This window comes from Corvus cornix, chromosome 1, assembly GCF_000738735.6.
Source record: "Corvus cornix cornix isolate S_Up_H32 chromosome 1, ASM73873v5, whole genome shotgun sequence".
NCBI lineage: Eukaryota > Metazoa > Chordata > Aves > Passeriformes > Corvidae > Corvus > Corvus cornix.
In genome coordinates this window covers 85,071,045-85,092,841 of record NC_046332.1, presented here as the reverse complement: position 1 = coordinate 85,092,841, position 21,797 = coordinate 85,071,045, and the positions used below count along the sequence as shown (strand labels likewise).

The 21,797-nt window shown below is 37.5% G+C and overlaps 1 protein-coding gene across 11 annotated transcripts in view; it reads right to left on the bottom strand.

Annotated features, from left to right (window-relative positions):
• The window catches only part of OCA2 (OCA2 melanosomal transmembrane protein), a 191,840-nt gene that overhangs the window by 123,378 nt on the left and 46,665 nt on the right, over positions 1-21,797 (bottom strand). For all 11 annotated transcript variants that reach the window (XM_019283069.3, XM_019283066.3, XM_019283070.3 and 8 more), the window contains 7 exons: positions 18,188-18,286; positions 17,395-17,583; positions 13,507-13,564; positions 12,544-12,616; positions 3,614-3,771; positions 3,039-3,121; positions 2,546-2,699 (listed from right to left, as the gene is read on the bottom strand). In XM_019283069.3, the coding sequence (XP_019138614.3) occupies positions 2,546-2,699; positions 3,039-3,121; positions 3,614-3,771; positions 12,544-12,616; positions 13,507-13,564; positions 17,395-17,583; positions 18,188-18,286 (814 nt within the window). The remainder of the gene's footprint in view (positions 1-2,545; positions 2,700-3,038; positions 3,122-3,613; positions 3,772-12,543; positions 12,617-13,506; positions 13,565-17,394; positions 17,584-18,187; positions 18,287-21,797) is intronic.

Below are 21,797 nucleotides of genomic sequence, written 5' to 3'. Positions count from 1 at the left end.
TGTATTTTATGAATACGTAACATGTAATCAGTTTCAAAAGAAACAACACTAAAAATAAATGCCCAAAGAAATGAAGTTCAACAGTTTGTTTTCTGAAGAATGGCACATCCTGAGACCACCACTGACAAGGAGTGGTGCTTGATTTAGACATTTGATGCTAACATGGAGGCAAACAGCTGCCTCAGAGTAGATTTTGCCCTGTGTGTTTACAGTGGTAAAAGTTTGGAGAAGACAATTGTTTACAGTAAATGCACTTCAGATTCCAACTGGAACCTCTTACTTGATCAGCTTCTCCCATCATCCTGTATCTGCAGGAAGCAGAAGCTCCTGCAGCCTGTTTTGTACAGTCCCTGGTGACTAAGGCAGCAAAGAGCAAGAGAAGGGGAAGAAAGGATTAAAAGATGAGGACAGTGGGGATGAGGAGGCTGTGGGCAAGATCTACAATTCATTATGGGGGAAAAAAGGGCTGTGCAAGAGGAAAAGGAGGCTCTTGTGATTTGTAACAGATAAAATGCTTCCTCTTTCTTCATTTTTAAAGAAAATACGTGAAAATATGGCTCTAAACCTGGTTTGGGTGTCCACAGTGTCTGAATTTGAAGCTGTCTTGCAAATAATAATGAATAAAATAGAGGAAACTAATAAAGACTGATAAAAGATGGGGAACAGCAACACCAAAAATGAAAATCCACGAGTGATTGCTCCTGCAGTAACATTGATTTCTCTAACAGTGATAACAGCTAAAAGGATAGAGAGTGCAATGTGTTGAGAAAGCAGGACTTCAGGCACTGAATTTATAAATACTGAATATAATGAAAGCCACTATTACATTTTCTAAAAATATTAACATCCATTGCTTGCAAGAAATCCATGAGGGAACCATACAGCATAAAAACTTAGAGCTTAGAATTTACTCTTGTGGTAGCATTTGTCAATCCTATAGATGCTATGGAGAAAAGAGCTAACATCATGATGCAATATGTGACTTTCCACATTCTGAGTTTCCAAAAAAGTTTACTTATGAGTATCTATTTCTACCTTCAAGTTTGCAGAATATCATTTTTCTGCCAACAACAGAAATCTTTCCTTGATATTTTCACAGAAACAATAATTTAATGAGCTTTTTTAAGGTTTTTTCTTAAAAAACAACAGGAAAATTAATGCTTTCCCTGGTTTTGCTTTTCTGTTTCAAGACTTTATTTCCTTTTCCACATTAATTGTTCCAAAGCAGATTTTCAGGATGCAAACACAAAACCCCCCTTTATATACATTTAAAACCTGATGTTTTTGCAACTGCTAAAAGGTTGCATAGTTGGGTTTGGGGGCTTGGGCATGGGGATTTTTGTTTGTTTCAGGGTTTTTTTAAAAAAGAAGTTGCATTTAAAAGCATTAAGTCCATTTTGGTGCTGTGCTGCATGCCTACATGTATTTATAGAAAAATCTAGTCCAATCCCCCTCTGCATTTAATATTATATCTCTTTGTTCATTTATAATGTACATAGAGGCATTTTAACTCCAGAATGAAATAATCATTGCTGAACAACATAATCTAAATGTCTAAAGCATCTGTTGTGTTGTGTGCATCCATTATTGGTATTTTGATGAGGTGGTGTCTACAGCCTCACCATTTTAATGGGTAATGGGGTGAAAAGCTCAAAATATGCAATGGATGTGGAAGAAAAATGAGCATGCTGGACAGATATATACTGTGGAGCACCTTGTAGACTTCATTTCATTCATTTCTTTGTTTCATACTAGTGTAAATTAGGTGTGATTTGACTCAGAAAATTGACAGTATGGGTGCTCATATGAATTAAAAATAATTTTTTTTAAAGTGTTCCTCCCCATCTGCTACTCATTTTAAGGTAACAGGAAATGTTTTCAGTTCAAAGAAGTCAGTTGGAGTTCTGTACTATTTATGATATGTTTTCCATTCTTAGTGTGATGCAATGCATTTCTATTGGATTTCATACCTCAAGGTTTTGGAATGTTGTTGCTGTATATGTTAAAAGTTCCCTGTCCTTTTACTTCATGTTAACTCAGATTCCATTTCCTCTTCAAATAATACAGTAAAAGAATGCCTAGAAGTCACTTACTAAAATATATGTACATTCTAACCTGTTAAAAGTACATAAAGTTCATCGTTTGAGGTACCTTAGAGAAGACAAATAACCAAATAGGGTTTTTTTTCTTTTACCTTATCTTAAAAAATAATTAACTTAAAAATAAATTTTCCACACCTTTCACAATTCTGACCTATTTTTACTCTCACAACCAGACTATAATTCTGTTGAAATATTAAAAAACTTATAGATCCTAATAGAAAAATATACAAGATTACTGTAACTTTAAAAGAACTTGGCAAAATCACTTACAATTCAGAACAATTTCCCCACATGTATCTTATTAATGTCATTAGCAACACTGATGGTGCATGAAGTTATATACACATTTTAGAATTATATCAAATCCCGAGAGTGAAACTTTTTCTTGTGCTCTACTTACAACATAGGGAAAAAAAGAAAATCAAAGTACAAAACTGGCTTACTTCAAGTATGATCAGCACGTAGACACCTACTAAGATGATGGATGCAACTGTTACTTGTGCCTCTATATTTGCATGAAGGTACTGATGCTTCATGGAGAGAGGAACACTTCCAGACTCCTGCAGGAAAGCTTGAATGTTTATGAAGATAGTGCCTCTGGTGAAAGAAAAAGAAGTTTTGTTTATTCCTGGGATGAAATACCTTTTGTTTTATTTGTGCATTAGTTTTATATCAAGTACTTATCAATATATGTGTTATATCTTTAAAAAAGCAAGCAACTCCTCAAACATTCTCAAACAAACTGGATCCCTCTAAAAAGTATTGTTTAGAAATTAAGTCAAGTACAAAACAGTCTTGTAAATCCTTTTAAAGAACAAGAGTCATCCTTTGCTGCCCCTCTGAAACATGCAGTGATAATTACATTTAAAACATTATCTTAGTCAAGTCTATGGAAACTACTCCTTCAATGCGTCATTTTTCAGTCTCTTAGCCAACCTGTTTGGTATCTGAAAGGTTCTAGTTGTGATGATCTGCTGATTTCTTCTTGAACTTAAGGGTAGAGACCAGTTGTATACCACCTGCAAGAGAGTCACATTTAGCAATATTAGCAGAAGTCAGTGATAGTGATATGCCCTGATACAGGGTTTTATGCCTCTTTTTCTCTCTTCTGTCCATTTTGGAGGTTTTTGGTGGATCAGGCATAAAATCAGCCTAAATTAATTCCCCCTGATTAGGTTTGTCATGGGTGCTCAGGTTTAAGCAAACTAACTTATCCTTATGCCTTCGCTCAATCAATGAAGTGAGAGACACATCCAGTAGGTCCTCTGGAGGGAGGATGCCAAAACACACTTTGTGTTGACTATAAAGAGCAAAATTTTAATACAGGAAGCCAAAGGAAGCCTTATAAAGGTAAAAGAAAATGCCACTTTAATTACAGTAAGTTTTCTAATGCTGAAATTGAAACACTTCTCAGCAACAAAAAGCATGACCACTTAATCCAGACAGTGGTGATGGAAATAAGTGATAAAACACACCTCAGAAAAAGTGAAAGAGAATTTAAAGACCATCACCTGCTGCTGGCGCCTACTCCTTGATCCTGTGTTTTCATTCTGGCTGATTTGTACAACAATGTATTCCTCTTTTTGCTCATCAACTGCTTGTGCCCCAAATGGGCCTCCTATGTCTAACTTCAACAGAGCAGAATCATGAAAGTCAGTCAGATTCATAGCTGTTAAGATAGTTGTTAAGGTGTAAATTTCCAGTAAAAATGAGTATAGGCTGTACAAATTTCAGAAAAACAAAGTAGTCAATTTATATTAAAAAATACATTCTTCAGCTAAAATGCCTCTTTTTGAATTTTGAAAAGAACAAAAGAACAAAAGAGATGTCTACTTCCTCACCAAGTAGTACTGTTTTGACCAAGTTTCCTAATTTAAAAAAAGTTACAATTTCAGAAAAAATATATCTTTCCTAGTGACTTTTGGGATTACCAGTGCTTTCACCTGATGTATCAAAATAGCATACAGAAATACACAGAGAGACAGAGAAGTCAGGCCTTTTAAGTGCTTGTACTAGATGAAAGGCTACACCACTAGCTCAGCAGTTTAAACATCACAGAACTTGTACTGGTGAAAACAACATAGAAACTCCAGAGGAGTTTTGCCAGAGGATTTGCTTTTTGGTCAAAGTTTTGGTCACCATGTTACAAATATCCAGAAGATATCTCAGCTGAAGTACTCATAGATTCTATCACTTTCAGCTCCCTCATCTACTTTTTTTTTTGTGAGATATCTCACATGAGGTGTGGTCAAACTACACGCCTGGTATAATATCATTGAAAAATCAGCCAACCACGATCCACAAATTCATTGGAAGTCTGGTTCTGTTCATCCCAATACATCTAGAGCTTTTTAAACCTAGTGTTGTAATAGCTCACTTCTGGCATGGTTGAAAAAAGAAGCACCCATGTAGGTTGGTAGGTAGGGGAGGGAGGGAAGGAGGATAATCCAAGCTTGTAAACCCTTCACAGTTCATTTGTTACTATAATAGAGCAGTACGCTTATTGTTTTGCTCCTGTCTGTGACAGACAGAAAGCTAAGGCATCACTAACAAAACAAAAATGCAAACAAACAAAAATAACTCCTTAGTTTTGCACATACATGTTCCATTGAAAACCGGAGACTTAATCACATGCTTGAATATCTTAATGGTTTTAACATATAATAATTTATTGAGTATACTAAAAAGAGTGAATATGTTACAAAAAAATAAAGTGTACCAGATCATATACCCACCAAAATAATTTTCCCGAAAAGATGCTTTGTAGCCTACAAAACTCAGAGACTAACAGGAAAAGAAAAAACACAGGGTAGTTAGATGGGACTCAGGGCAGTGCTGTACTCTGCCCTGCTTCCAGTGACTCCCAGTAAGACCTTCCATGTTAAGTCAGTGTCTAGTGAGGAAAGATTATGAGGTGCTTCTGGATCTAGAAAAGAGTAATCTCCCACAGTAACCAAAAAAAATACCCTTGCAGATCTAGTGCCAGGTGGGCAGCCAATGCATTCAAAGTAATATAAATGTCACCCTGCTTAGCAAGGCAAGCAGAGCAAACACCACCAGTGACACTCACATGCCGGTTCATTAAAAAATTAAACTCCCAAGCACCTGTTTGCTTAAAGGACTCACATAGGAAAGGATAAAAAGATAATCTCACATGTAGCAAATCAGGAGACAAGTCCAGTTAGGGGAATGTACACAAACACAAACAGAAATGACATATTTACACAAACATAAACAGAAATGACAACAGTTCTCTTCTGTTTCTGAAAGTTTTAAATGTGATTTGGCAACACAGTTTTTCTGTGTCACTAACTGATACATAATAGGAGTCTCAACAGGAACTATATCTATACCTTTAACTAGAGATATTAATTAAACCTTCTAAAAGGTCTGCTGACCTGAAGTCATTAACCCAATGGTTTGGGACAACTTTGGACAGTCTGTTTTTCACTAGGAATGTAGACACTTATGTCTTGAAAAGCTTCAAGTGAATATAATTATGGCAGCTTCCTTTTAAGCAGCACATTTAAAATAAATCCTGTAATTATCTAGATGACACTAGAAATGATGTCTAAAAATTAAACCTTGTTTTCAAGAAGAGTGGCTTTCTTCTTTTCCTCTACAGATAAGGATACTTTTTCCATTCCATTCTGTGCACTTATAAAACCATCACAAAGAGCCATAGGAAAAAAAAAAATGGTTCTCCTTTGATTGCAAGTGCAACAGAACATCATTCACCAGTCTGCACTGAGGCTCTCAAATCCCATCAGTTATCTTTTTCCAAACAATATTTAGGGACTCTGCCATAATTCCATTGTTAGACTGCAGCAGATCGCAGCCTTTATGAAAGGTGGAATCAAAATAAACCAGACAAAAACTTCAGACATGCCTATATGAAAAAATATGATTTTTTTTTTTTTTATCAAGCTGCTCTTCATAATATTTTTGTTCAGACTTACTTTGGTTTTATGTTTTCCTTATATTGCCAGAATGTGATTTCCCCTAAATTTTAATCATTCAGGTATGAACTTTTGGGAAAACTATCTTTTTACTTCTAATATTCCCTTTTATTCTGCAATTTAATCATGCTTTTCCTTTTCAGAACTTTTTTTTTTTTGTAATGTGTCCTCCAGTGTGCCCCTTTCAAGCATAAAAATCTCCCTGATGAGATTTACAGCCAGAGCTGATAGTTTTATTTCACTTCAGCTAAACTGCTTCATTTTGATGTAGTTCTATTCTTGAAATTACATTACTGCTGTGAATTAGCCCGTCAAGGGATTTGGGTTTGTGTTTACTTTGTGAAGCATTACACTGTGGCTGTCTGTATTTACATCTGGCACAAGAGCAGGTCTGCTGCTCACAGCTGAACCAAGAGCTGTGTTTCTTGATCCTGGTTTTCTGAAGAGCTGCTCCTAGAGGTTTTGAAGAGTGTGTGAGAGTCACCTCATGTTACTTTATTTTTATGTGGCTTATGTATAAAACATGATGGAATGGGATGCAGTGGCTAAACATTTAAACTGGTATTCATTCACCACAGTTTATGCTTCTGTACTTTGGACATCTGCATCTGACAGTTGCTTCCTTAAAAACAGTGCTTTTAAGACAGTGCTTTTAAGATGGAATTCATTGCTTCATTTTGGACCACTACATGAAGATGAGAAGAATTGCTCATGAGGAACATCCATTCTCTCTATTAACTATAAAGAGAGCCTAGGATGACCAACTCAGGAGTAGCTGAGCCACTCCCCGCAATACTGAGTCCTGCTCTACCCTCCATCACGTAATTATGTCAATATGTACAGAGGCAGCCAAAAAGTCGTGTTTGACAGAGATTCTCTGTTGTATTTGCACACAGATGGCTGACTTTATGCTTTCTTTAACATCTATTTGTATATCCTATTCTGTATACTGTAAAATGGACCTTGAGGATGCTATGTCTATGGATTATTTTTCACCAAGTTTCTGAGGTAGTTACACACTATTCATCCTGATTTATGACCAGGTAACTTATGCTACTTTCTTGTGGGAAACACAAAAGGTGGAAAGGCTCTTAGGGGTGAGAAAAAAGCAGGTTTCAGAAATAAAGCAAAAGAATTTAGGAATCAGCTTTGGCTGCAAAAATTTGAAGATAGAAGATACAGTTATATAGCAAGCAAGGACATTAAAACAATGGTTAGAGTTTTTAGGTTTAGCTGAGATAGGTCTTGAAGTTGTAGAAAATATGCTGAGCAAGATAGATAAGTTTAAGCTTAATAATGGAATATTATGCATTATTATATAAGGCATAACAAGCAAGTATTGTGTGCAACAGATGTATGTGCACTATTGAAGATTGGTTAGAACAGTTGTGTGTAAACTTTAGAAGCATGCTATTGGCTAAAAAGCCTTTAAGAATGCTCTGTAACAGGGAAATCTTTGGCTCCCTGTGACGACATGAACTTTGTACCATCTCTTGGGTCTCAACTCTGTACATTAGACTGATAACAGAATAAAATAACAAAAAGGCTCCTGGAATGTCTGCCTGGGCTCCCCGTCCCATTTGTTCTCCAAAAATGCTGACAGTTTCTACAGGATATTAACATTTTAAAGAAGGCATTTTCCCTGAGTCTTAGCATCCATTTTTGCATGTTGTCCTTAACTGGTGTTATTGCTGCATTAGTATTTTTGCTTTTCTTTTTTTTATTTCCTATCTCTGTTTGTAGCTGATGAGATTGTTTCTACATCACCCCTTCACAATATAACAAGTTCAACCACACACTTCTCTGTCCCTATTGGTTTCTGCATCTATAACCTTTTTATTTTCCCCCTTTTTTGAGTGGCAGTAATCAAGTTCCATTATCGTCTACAGTGGATCCATCCTTTCTGTCTGCTCCATCAGTTTGAGAATTTCTGTAACAAACTCATTTCTACAGCATTTTATCAATTGTGCCTCGAGATTCTGCTTCTTGGCTGCCTCTGCACATGGTCCAGGTCTTCATCCATCTATTTAACAGCTTGAATATAGCTTGCAGGCCTAAATGCTTAGTACATTTCCAACAACATTGAAAGCAGAAATGATTTTTAAATGCTTTCTGCAAGGAAAAATTATGGAGGAGAGTCTGGCAGTAGAGAACTAGAGTTATAAAATAAAAAAATATTCAAAGGGGGAAAAGAATTAAAGGCATTAGAGAGGTTTTGTAATTCATTACATTAATTTATGCTCCCTGGAGAAGAACCTTCAAGGAAGCTGAAAATTCTGTTAAAATCTGACTGTATTCTTGCCTCACAGTCTTTCTATCTATATATACCTCTTGTTCAGGGAGTGGGAAATGTTGTTTTCCATGTCACTAATGGTCATGGCATGATTGCAAGTTTTTCTAGTGACCTTTCCTTGCTCCATGATTACCAGTTGCACCAATAATGCAAATTCATGCAGAAATCATTCAAACTCATACAACTTTAGCAAGGAATTTGATAATAAGGGGGTCTATGTCTGCTTGTTCTAGGGACTCCTCATCCATTTGTTCTAAGTAGTTCCACTGAATCCAAAGAAATGAGAAATCTAGCCTATGATATAAAATTCAACATATTTTTACTATTGAGATACATCTTCTGCTTTCTGAATTTGAGACCTTAATCCTGGACTGGAAGTGACGAAATCTGTCATGGAGAGGATGGAGGTACATCCATAAAAATGGCCCCTGTCTAGTCAATTTGATATCTCTGGTTTTGTCTGATTTCGAGTAAGCAGGTACCCATTCATGTGTGACTTCAGGTTATGTATTTTTATTGAGTTTTATTTAGAATATAAAGAGCAAGTGAGTAAGAAACTCTTCACACTGGGTGCTGTGCAAATATTTAATTTTCCAAATGTCATCCCTTGCTCCAAAAGTTTTACTGGGGAGATGTCAAAGGCTTAAACAATCAGACAATCAGATCAGGACCGAAATATTTACAAAAATGCAAGATCCTTGGCCAGACTCAGGAAGAATTCACAGCCCACTCCCCAGGTAATTTCTGATAATCAATCCAAAAAAGGAAAATTAAACTTCTTTGCCCACACTGATCTAATCTTCCCTCACCTGTACTATGGATGGGCACAAGTACAGATGTTGAGAGGGAAACAAAGGTTGTTGTTACTGAAGCAGCTGTCAGGGACAGAGTAAAGATGGAAACTTAGAGTTCAGCAAGGTAAGGTAGGTGTGAGATCTACTGCACAGAAATGGGCTGAAGATTTAACTTTTCTTTTGTAAAAAGAAAATATTTCTACTATTGAGAAATGTAGAAATAGCAAAAATTGCATGAGGTACAGTGAAAGAAAGAAGGCACTGTATCAGAGACAGACGCTTCTTTAAATGACAGTGAAATAGCATACAGTTTGATTGCATAATTCCTTAAAAGCATCCATGAATTCCCATTACTTTTTAACTTCACAAAGACTAATTCAAGTCAAAAAGCTAATGTCTAGTTCTGCTCCAGTTGTCTGTTCCCCATTGCTGGACAAAAGTTTAAAATTTGCTTAGATCAGGGCAGTAGTTATTAGAAACAAATGAATGAACATGAAGTATATTTAGCACTTCAGAAGATTTTTCAAGTCTGAAAATGTATGTCAGTTGTGGAGAAGAACAAGAATATTTCTCATTCACTCTTTGATCACCCAGTTAATGGAGAGACATTTCCTGAAGGTCTGAATGGCCAAAGAGCTAAGAGAAAATAAGAATGTCCATGTCTTAGAATAGGTACATGTAATTAAACAAAGAAATTCTGGAATTTATTCAGGCTCTGTATCTCTTCCTCTATCATCTTAATTACTACTAATGCTCTACCCTTAACATACAGCCTTTGAAGAAAAGATCTGAAAATGCTTCACACATTTTACATCATTAGGAATATTGAATCTTGCTTCCGGCAGACAGACTCCTCTAGTCAAGCTTCAGTATAAACTTACTTGTTTCTGGTATTATAGAACTGAGTGTTAGAATTTAAAAACCAATAAATCCCAAGTGTTGACAAAGAGACATTACCAATATTTTGAAAAACTATACTAAAATCACTGAATTTATGTCTGGTGCCTATAGGGAAATCAGTATTTTAAAAAAAAAAAAAAAAAAAAAAAAAAACAGCCACACACAAAATTACAGACTCAGCAATCTTCTGTTAATTCACAGGAGGCAAGATGTGTTTCCAGAATCTGCAGCCAGCACACCTCAGTGCTACATGCCAGGTTTGTACCATGGGGATGGCCAAAGCAATGGGAGATACAAGTGAGCTAACAACAGAGAAGATAACAGGAAGTAAAACAGCTAGAGTAAAACCAAACAAAAAATAAAGGTACAGAAACACAGAGATCTCATCTGAAAAGCAGGTCACCCCCACACCAGCTGATGAAGGTCTCTCCCAGCACCAGAGAAGGAGAGTCCTGCCTCCGAGCAAACCTGAGATCTCATGGGCATGGCAGAAAAAACAAAAATATCTAGATGACACCAGGATGACAAAGGACATGAAGTCCAAAAATAATCACTTAATTTGTTTTTTTTAAATATTTCACACTTTGTTTTTGACTTTTCTAGTGTATGGAGATATACTGTATGCATGAGCACACATTCATAAGACATCAATGTGCTTGGGCAATTCTGGAAAGAAATAGAACTGAGAGGAAGGAGTTCAAAAAAATAAAAAAATATATAGTGGTTAGTACATATTCAACACTTCTTAATAGCTTTTGAAGCATAAGCAAGAGGTAAAGTGTGTTCATTTGCATAATTTGGCATCATATGAGCTAAGATACTTATTTTCCACCCAAAGTCTCATATGACAACCTCCAAGGGCTTTGTGACAAGGACTACTGCAGCACACCTGCAAACCTACCATTAAACCCTTACCATCATTCAGAGAGTAGCAGGTAGTGTCCAATGGGAGCACTGCAGTCTGTCAGCCAGCATAAATTGCATCTTCAACACTGCTGTCTGAATGGTTAACATTACCTACGTCTAGCCAAGAAGTGGAATACTTTCTTCACTATGAAACAAAGTGGAAGATAATCACATGAACTTACTGCTGGGCAAATGGAGACTGACAGCAACAGTAAGAGGACAGTCAGGATTGCTGGTGCCTTTTCCAAAACTCTTTTAGAAATGCAAACTTTCTCCTTGACACTTCTGCTTGAATTACTACATCACCTTGGAAAAGAAACATGGCTTTGCTGGACTGCTTGCCTCTCACTTTTCCCCAGCTCAGTGACATCAGACAGCAGATGGAAATCCAATTTTCAACACACATTAAACAAACTAAAAAGCATTAGCTTTGGGTTTGTCAAGTAAGAAATGAAATGTTGCATTCTGACTGTCTGACAGCTATTTGTCTCAAAGCATCCTGACATGATAGGTAAAATGTGAAATACAGGAACACCTGTTTGTACTCAAATCCCAGCCCCAACTGCAGTTCCCTGAAACAAACAAAGGGAATAATTGGTTGCAGAGTTAATGTGTACAATGCAACAGCTATGGTTCCAACCCAAATCTGGAAAGAGATGAAATCCTCAATTTATGCTATGACAGTTGACTAAAACTTGAACTTAAAGACTCACTTCCAATTCATCCTCCTTGGCAGATGAGGCTGTGACAGCCCTGGTGCTCTTTACCACCACCACCATAGGAGCTTTCAACAACAGTTTCAAGGAGGACAAAAAACACTGATGTGAACAGGATATTGATGGGAGTTTGCAGTTGAAGTTTTTATTGGTCCTACTAAAAGTCCATTTGCTTCCCTTCAAAAAGCAATCTCAACTTTTAATTATAAATTGCCCTAAAGCACTAACATTTTCTTCCTCATTTACCCTACTAATTAGTGCATTATATAGTGTCACTATTGGTGACAGTGAGAATGTTAATAATTAAATCTATTTTAAGTGGACTCTCCCTGTTCAAAGCTATGGAACTGATCAGTTATACAGAAGAACACTACATTTCAAAAATGAAAACCTACTGCACCTTTTCAAAACAAGGCACCTTGCAGGACCTTGTGAAATACTTCTATAGGTGAATCCTAACACTAGTGAAATAAGAGTCAAGCAGATTTCAGACCAGACTGATTAAGTGAGAAATATAGTGGGAACAAGAGATGTAATACAATTGCAAAAGTTTTTGTTTGTTTACTAACTGAATGTTCATTCCCTCAAAGACTTTTCACATTCAGATCTGTATTCACGTATGATGAATACTTTTTATTGGGGGTTGTTCTATTCCTTGTTCTTCTAAACAGTTTCCGGGCCCCAGACAGGTGCCATTCAGTACAACTTGGAGAGCGAGCACAGCTGGGCCTGTGTCAAAGGACAAGTCTAAATGCAGCCAAGGCTCTGAGGACACCCAGTCCTCTCAGGGTATAAGACAGAAGACACCCCCCCTTTCAACCACTTTATCAATTAAACTTCAGAACAGGTTTTTTTATAATGAAAGAAGGATACAGAAGCTTTCCAGAGGTGATACAGCCAACATCTGCCAGGGCATACCTTGATCTGGATAAATGCCAAATAAAATCTAGGGTGAGGATAAAAAATAAACATTTATTAGTAACAGAAAAACTGAAAAAGACCTGCTAAACTTATCTCAAATACTTTAAAATTGCAAAATCAATTTCAAATTGCATTCAATTGTGAGATTGTTTCAGTATTTTCGGGTATATTTCCACCACAGTTGAAAAACATCTCTGGGATACTTAACAAGGGTAAGTAATATTCCTTCTGTTAATTTACAGCCAAAGTCACATATTTTATGCATTTTTTCAAAATGAATCTTAGGACTGAAGTTGTAATCCTCAGGATCTGTCTGGAAAGCAACACCCACACCTGAGGAAATGCAGAGTGTCATCTATTTTCTTCCTGTCACGGAAGCCCTGCTACCCAAAAAGGAGTTCCTCACAGCTGCTAAAAGAATAAACTCCAACTTTTTGAAATTTTTCTCTGCACTTTCAGTCTAAGATTTTGCTGATTTTGAAGATTTTGTTAAGGGAGGGCAGCACTTTGGCCACTCCAAGGAGATGCCAACCTCCCCATCACCTTCTGCCTTTTACATTGTGAAGCGCTGCCATTGCTGGGGCATCCTCCAGAATGCTCCCCAATGAGCATTCCTCAGGTGTCAGGATCAAAAGATACATCCTAAATGCAACAAGCATTCATAAGGCACCTACAAGTTTGGGGTTAATCTGCCTTTAGCATTTTAAATTACCAACTCAACTGCTTACTCAACCACATTGTCCTGAGGGGCGACTAGTGCACCAAATAGGAGTCTCATTAGGCATGAAGCCCTGCACAGTATTGTCATTTTTTGCCTTGAGACATTTTCTGTGAGCTAAGAGAAAAGATCATTGCTCATTTTGAACTATTTCTAAGGAAATGGGGACAGGGGAAGACTACAAATTCAATACTTACAGAGCAGACAACTACAAAGATAAAAAGGCCTGAAACTTTCAGGAATTTTAGACAGCATCTGAAACACAAAGAAAGATGTATTTACTATCTGGCTAGTTTTAAAACAGCATTTTCTAGTCTCTTAACAGCTCTGACATTTTAGAAACATTATGTTAAGCATTTATGGGTGATAATATACCACATCAGGGTACAGACACCACAAAGCAAGGTCAGCAGGGGCTTGGGAAGCCTTGGTGACTGTAAGGGCTCCTGCACCAGGTCTGCTGCGAGATGGATCTCAATGCACAAGAAGGAGGATTTGCCCCTTGGAAAATCTAAGGGAAGGCTGCAGAATGAGCTGGATCCTGGAACCACTTGTCCACTGCTGCTGCTGGCCTCTGACAGACCCAGATCCCCCTTAGCTCATTCTTGTCTCTTCCAGAGAGGCAAAGGAGCATTGCCATCACAGGGAGGTGGCATGGCTGCGCTGAAACTACAGCGTGTTGCAAAGACAGATGGTGTCATGAGTGACTTCCTCAAACCTGGACTTGTGGATACAAAAATGCTGCTAGCAAGGATTTTCTTGCTATTTTCTAAGTCTTTTCTCTCTCACAGAAGAGGTAGCAGAGTTATGTAAACAACCAAACACCTGCAGCCTTGAAAAGTCTTGTTTAGAGTACAGTAGGAAAATATTTTGACAATGGATGTTTTAGGATTTTAGCCAGTCATCCCAAGGGGTGGCTGATCCTTTGTCCAATTAGACCATGAAGAAAAAAGTCTATAAAAGAGTTTGTAAAATAATTAAATAAATAAATCTTGCTGCACAATTCCTGCCTGTTGGATCTTCTCTCCTCCTCCTCCTCTACGGCTGTGGGACACGGTGATATACCCTAGGGCCTAGGCCTGCAGTAATATGGATTTATAATTCACACCCTGGAAAGTATTAGAAAAAGCAGTTTGAAGACAAGAACAAGCTTTAAGAATCTTCTGGGTTTAACAGTATCTTTTAAAACCAAATATACTTCATAAGCATAAATCTACTAACAAAACTAAGTATTTTTTCCATAGCACATCCATGCCTATTGAAGGAATGCCCTGTTCTGGAAATTAGATGTCATAAAATATTCTGAATTTTCCAAGCTTACTACTGAGTAGGTTAGGCAAGGATAACTCCAAATTAAAATGTGGATGTTGAAAATGCATGGTCTTGAGAAAGAAATCTTAAGATTTAGCATTTTTACCATTTTTTAATCTTACTCAAAAGACAACTCAACTAAAAATTTTCTGACTGCCCATCAATATGTTATACTGATGTCTTAATTTACAGAACCCTTTCTGTTGATTTGACCTCATTACATATTTTCATTTTGAAAGCATCAATATTCTCATTCAATTTTTTTCAAAAGTAAACATTCAAACATTGCTTTTCTGACAGAATGACAAATGCAAGGCTTGACTTAAACCTGATGACAAGCAAGAAGGAAAACATTTCAAGTTACCAGGATAATTAGTTGAAAAAGGAAGAGTGCAATAAAAAAGCTGCATTGACAGATGCTATAGGACAAAATATTAAAGCAGAATAGTCTGAAGAATGTCATAAATAATTTTTAATCACAGTGGAAATAAGTTCCTAAATCAATTCATTGACAGAAAGCAACATAAATGACTGGAGACCCATTTTTCAAAAACATTCTTTTCTGAAGTTTCCCCTCTCTTTAGAATTTTCCAAACAGAAGCTGATAAAAACCAGCAGCTAATAAAAATGTGTTGTCACAGAGAAACTGGTACAAAGGGGCTACAGTCCTCTATTAAATACAAGTGGCAACAACTTTACCCAAACTTTGCACAACATGGAAATATAGAGAAGGCAGAGGAAGAGGAGAAGGAAGACAGCTAGGTGGCTTCTTCTAGAAATTCCAAGTAGCCCTACTCTACTGAAAAGCAAGGTGGTAGAGAGAGGAAGAAGGTAATAAAGGCATGAAAAGAAAGGAATGATGACAAAAGCCATTATCAGCACTTCATCACTAAAAGCTTCTTTTGGTATTCTGTGATTTATGGAAAACACTTAGTGCCATCTTAGTCATACATCCTCTATCCTGCCTGTCTATTCTGCCCACCTCTACACTACAGTTTCATTCTGGAATTTTGAGAATTTATTATGTTATGAATTAATAAATCCTAATCCAGACTAGTTTAATTTTAACATACTTTATATTTTTTGTTTGCACTTTGGACCTACAATTTATAATAATAATAATTAAATTTATTATTTAAAAAAACCCTTGATGTTAAGACACAAGTGAAATTTAAAAAAAAACATAAATTAAGCATTTATAAATTAATAACCACTTGTTGTAAATAACAGAAACTCATCCAAAGGAGCTGGATGTGATTAAAACAAGGTTATACAAATGGTTTTAATAAATGTAGAATTTAGAAGGGTCTTTTCCTCCCATCTGTTTGTTTTCATTGGAATTTCATATTAGGGAAGCAGCACTTTTAACAGCTTACATTTGCGACATGATCAGCTTTTGATTCACCCGTGGTTTGCAATCTGTGTCTTCCTACAGTGCTAATCTGGCACAGCAATGCAAGTACAAGCCCTGTGCCAAATCCTGTGCTGATATATGCCTCCAGCACAATCCTATTTGACTTCAGTTGGAAATGCATGGAGTATAAAGCTAGAAAGGATTTTACCCCCTCTTCTAAGGCAAATGATTTTTAGTCTGATCTGTATGTGGTGTCAGGCAGTTTAGCTTCATTTGCTGTCTCAGCAGAGTTATGCTGATTTACAACAGCGAAGGAGCTGATCCCATATGCACAACCTGCACTATAGCACTCAAAATTTATCTCAAGGGAAGTTCTGCCAGAAAAACGTGCTCCTCCCCAGATTATAAACCTATGCTGTACTGGAAACAATGGATTTCACACTCCCAATAGACACCTTTGTTACATCAAATACCAGGGAAATCTACCACAAATGTGAAGAAAGACACCTGCCAAACTTCTTTGCATATGCTCACATTGCACTAATTGCAGTCATTGGAATTCTCCTGCTCCATTTATTCAGCAGCAGAGTGGGAGAGCACAATACCATATGCACAATGAGAGGAAAACAATTGTGAAGTGATGAGCTAAGACAGTATACAGATTGGGAAAAGATGCACTGACATCCCTCTGGAAAGACACTGTAGATCCACAAGGAGGTGTGGCCCTGCAGTGCTGGGCTCCGTGAAAACCCTGCAAAGCTATCTGCAGACACCAAACCAAACTAGAGAAAGTATTGAACCTCTGGAAGGGGCAGAGGGAATTAGTATCCAAGATTAAAGGTTTTGCTAGTTAAATCCCAAGCAAAAATATCCTGAGAAAATTTGAAGTTAAGCTCTTATCATATTGCTATCTTTTAATATATTAACAGATTCAATTTCCCCCATGCCTAAATGATGTAAAAGACTGCTTTGGGGTAAAGAGTGAAATATATTAATGTTGTCCAAGATAGAAAAATTCTCAGTTATATTTTGCTTTGTGTATATGTGAAAAGCTACTGTGATGACTACAGAAGAACTTTTACACACATTTTAATTAAAGTGAAGCAAGAAAACACTGAAGAAAAAAATGCTGTGGAATCAACCACGGGGCTTTTAAAAAATGGTTTCAAAGAAATGTTAAAAGCAATATAGAAGGTATTTATTTACAAATTTAGAATAAGTGCTATGATTGATTCTTGTTAGAACCAGGGGCTCTTGGTCATTATGTAATCAATTTCACACTATCAGTGGCAAGATACAGTCTAAATACAGAGTCTTATTTTATTAAGTTACACAAATAAAACATTTTCTAGACATCTATGCATAGAAACAAATACGCGCAGGAATTTGAAAAAGAAAAAAAAAATGTTTGAATTCAAACCTCATCTTTGATAAACTGAACTTGACATGAAGGTTGTCCAAGATTTCATATTTCTCAGAAGAAGCAGATCTGGGAAAACTTGTCATTTCACTTTCCAGTTGAAACCTTTGCTCAAATTCTGCAGAGCTGTTGTCCCATGAATCATCATCTGTGGTAAAATCTGGATTATGAAGGGCCATACACTGCAACCTGTCACACATTTTCAGTAAACATAATAAAACAGTGTTTTACTTCAACAGGTAGTAGATACAACTGACTTTACAGAACCTTAGGTTCACTCTGAGAGATTTTTATGGAAAATTTCATAGAAAGAGATTTATTCAGTACAGACTGAGTTCCCCTTGGTGACACAGCTGGGTAGACTGGGCAGCAAGAACAAAGACCCCATGACATTTAGGTGCACCTGAGAGAACCAGTTCTCTAATACAGCAGGCAGATGTACTTCAGGATTTGGTGTGTAAGCTCCATTATCAGGACCTTCCCTATAGTTCTGCTTTGTCTTTCAGTGTGCTTTGTGTAACAACACGTGGAGGAAATAAGAGCACACAACCTGCAGCTGTCTAAGCTTTGGGCTCTCTAATCACCCTGACCTCAGGCCTTACATCCTTCCCTTCCCTTTTTTCAGGCCCTTCTCTGCTACCAAGGTCCTCCAGAGTAATTCTCTGCTTATAGCCCCTGCTATTCACTTTATTTCCCAGCAGGTTTGGCGTTAGGATATAAGAAAGAACCACATGCAATTAAATAGAAAAGAGCTTAGGAAAAAAATATTTTGAGAAAAATGAAAGTAACTCACCCATTTTCCTCTGAGGAAACCTTCAGTAGTGGTGTCTTCTCTGTAAAACCAGTGTTTTTTGACCTCAAGCTGAATAATTTTGAAAAATTGAAGTGATATCTTTGGAGGGAGAAAAAAACCAGAATAGTAAGTATGCAGTAAAATTATTCCCTACAGATCTACAGAATATTTTGCTACAAGTCCATCTAATTAGTTAAATATTCTTTAAGAATGGTATTCACCTAAATTAGGGTTTTCATTACATTTGAACTAGACATGGTAGTTACTTTCTTATACTCACGGGGGACTCATTTATATAGGTTTACACTAGGATACTTCATAAAATATGAGAAAATAGAAGAACTTATTTCCCATGTTATTTGAGACATGGATCACAGTCTACAAATCTACTAATTCCTAAAGTAACCTTGATACTCTCTGTATTAGGGAAGAAAATCTGAATGCAAGTACTTCATTTCTGCAGCACAATCCCTTCCAAATGGTTTCTGTCAAGTCTTGGTCCTGGTGTTGCAGATAATTAAACAGAGCATAAGCAACTTCTTGCCATATTGCAGCTTAGCATTGTGAAGGAGCTTTTGCCAAAGTATAAATCCCCGAACTTAAGAAGCAGCTGAAGACAATCAGTCACAATCACAGAGGTCTGTCTTTGGGGCAGGCTTCTGGGAGAGACTAAATAATTGAGCCATTTTAGAAGATCCTCCCATGACCAGGCTCTTTCAGAGACATTTACTATCAAAATCAACATTATTCAGGTACACTCAGATTTATTCCATCCAAAACTGTAGTCTCCCACCACCAGAAAGTTTCAAAGAAATATGCTAGATATACAGTCAAAATGCAGGTCTCAATACACCCAGAGGAAACCTACTTAGAAGAAACCCAAAATTTCTTCTACTATTGCTGGACTGTGAGGAGCAAGAAACGATAAAATCATGGACTACTAAATAAATACGCAAAGGTGACTGGGTATTCAATCTTCTAAATATAAGGACAGTTCAAAAAGAAGGATTTGCGTATTTGACTTTATAACACGATGGAATACAGTGAAGTTTCTTACAATTTGTAGAGCTGTGTCTGGACTCTGACTTTGTAAAATTAAAACTTCCAGGTACTGCTTCGGCTTGTTTGTTCAGCAGTGTTTTCAGTCAGAAGATGCGCTAGGTGCAGAGCAATTGCATATGGTTATTTCAGCCTTGAGTGTCCACAACACTCATTCAAATTCTGCTGTAAGCCACATAGTCTCAGCAGAAGAGAGTGAATGAGAGAGATTGAATTACCCAGTACCTCAGGTCAAATGTTGGGCAGATTACAACTCAGGAGCTACATTGCACTGAGACTTCATCTGTGAAGAGATGATTGCATACTCTGAAGCTATCAAAGTGCTTCCTTTTTGAAGCAGAAGAGTATCATTCACACAAAAGAAAGTCTAAGTGGAGAAACCAGTGCTTTTGAAGCAATTTCTCTTCTAATTTCATCATGGCTTTCCATGTAAGAGGCTACCTAGAGCTTTTACAAAATGGAACCCATAGGGATAGCAAGAACACTCTCAGGACTTTAAACATGTGCTCGGCAAGCATTGCTGATATGCTCCTGGCTAATCCCAGCATCCAACTACATTCAAAGTCTGCATCCAAAGGGGCAATTTTGATAACAATTCTGATGGTGGACCTTGAATTTGTGTGTTCAGAAATTTGGCTCATGAAAAGACCATTTAGCTGTTTCTGCTTTTAAACGCAACAATGTCACTTGCTCCACAGGAAAAAAAGGCTTCAAATCATATATAATAAATGCTGTTCTGATCTTACCTCACCTTGTTGTCAGAGACTGACTGAAATATTATAGTTTATGACTTAAACATTTTCATGAAGGACTTTTAAAACTGTATGACGAAAGCTGCAGAGAAGACTACCGCACCCTGGATGGGGCTCTGAGAGGCCCTACACCTCTCGCTGATGAAGATAAGATGAAGTAACCACTCAGGGCTGGGGACATTCACAAAGCACAAGTTTAGAACCTTCAGGGTGGAGACCACAGCCCCAGGGCTATCAGCTGCCAGGCTCTCACAGACCCCTGCACCAAAGGATGGGGGGAGAGAGTCTTTGGGTGTTGGAAAAGTCTCTGGTCAGAGGCGCAGTGACTGCCCATCCTCCGCTGTGCAGACCAGCTCGGCTGAGGGGCCCTCACCCAGGGAAAAGGCCGCATCCATGTGAAGGACAGCAGAAGGGGGCTGTCATGGCCCATCGAAGACCCCCGAAAGGGGTCCCCAGACCCTACATCAGAGATGATGCAACAGATCCACAGTGTTGCAAGGTACAGTGTCAAACTGGCCCCCTACAGGGGAGACACATGGGCATTCCCACCTTCCCAAAGTGTATATTAATCCACTGGATTCTATACTCTTCAGCATCTGGCACTGTGTGGTGGCATGGCGACGGCAACGGGGGACCCTCACCACCAGCAGACCAGATGGAGGGGAGCAACGAGACATCTTTGAGACCCTTGGAAGGGTGATATGCTTCCACCTAACCCCTGTCATGTCTCCCTGTCCCCCACCCTCCATGCACACTTCTTTCTTTTTTTCTTTTTCTGTCTTTTTCTTTCTTTTTTCTTTTTTCTTTCTTTCTTTCTTCCTTCCTTTCTTCCTTCCTTCCTTCCTTCTGTTTTTCTTTTGCTTTGCCTCTTTTACTATTAAATAAAATATATCAATTTTTTGGCACCAACATCTAACCTCATTTGGTTTTAATCACATTTTTGGGTACATTTTGAAAGTTCTTTCTGTTTTGTACACAGAGACTTAGTTTTCTTGGCTCTTCTGGGTTTAAACCGGATCGTAACACTTGTGCACACCATTAACCTTTCCGCACTTTCTTTTGTTCTTTTTTTCCTAGGATGTGTAAATTCTGAGACTAGTAACCAGAACACTTTCTATAAAAGTTTCAATTTTCTTCTAACTGTTAGGGGCTGATACCAACATTGCTTTGTGTTACACAGGCATATGTATCTCCACGGACAATCCACATCTCAGCAGCTCTTCACCACTACTGTGAATAGCCAGTTTGCAAAAAGGGTTGAAGGGCAAAGCAACCACAGGAATGGCAACAAGAAAGAAAGGATAAAGGTCAGGTGGAAGGTGGTTTAAGTGACAGAACCTGAGCTGAAGAATTCAGAATGCTAGTTAAAGATAGCACCTTCACTTTCTTCTTACACTTTGTTACCCCCACTTGCTGGCACTGGTCCCATCACTTTTAAAAGAAACTCGAGCTGAACAGATGGCCAAGAATGACAAAGACAGTAAAAACAGAAAAGGTCTTCAGATAAAGTAAAAACAATTAGTACATGACAACATCAATTTGCAGAGAATAAAAACACATGGACAAGAATAAGCAGCAGGAAACAGCCAGGCTTGACAAAACAAAAATAATTAGAGAAAAAGCAGAAGAGCCTCAACTCCCCCATGATGTGATTACTCTAATTAGAGAATGAGAGTAATATAAACAATAAAGCTAATTAGGGCATAAAGGAATCTTGAAGGCTGAAAGCTCTAGAAAGAAAAGTTGCAAAAACATTATTTAAAAAATAGAGATGGATTATAAAAATTAAATTCATCATT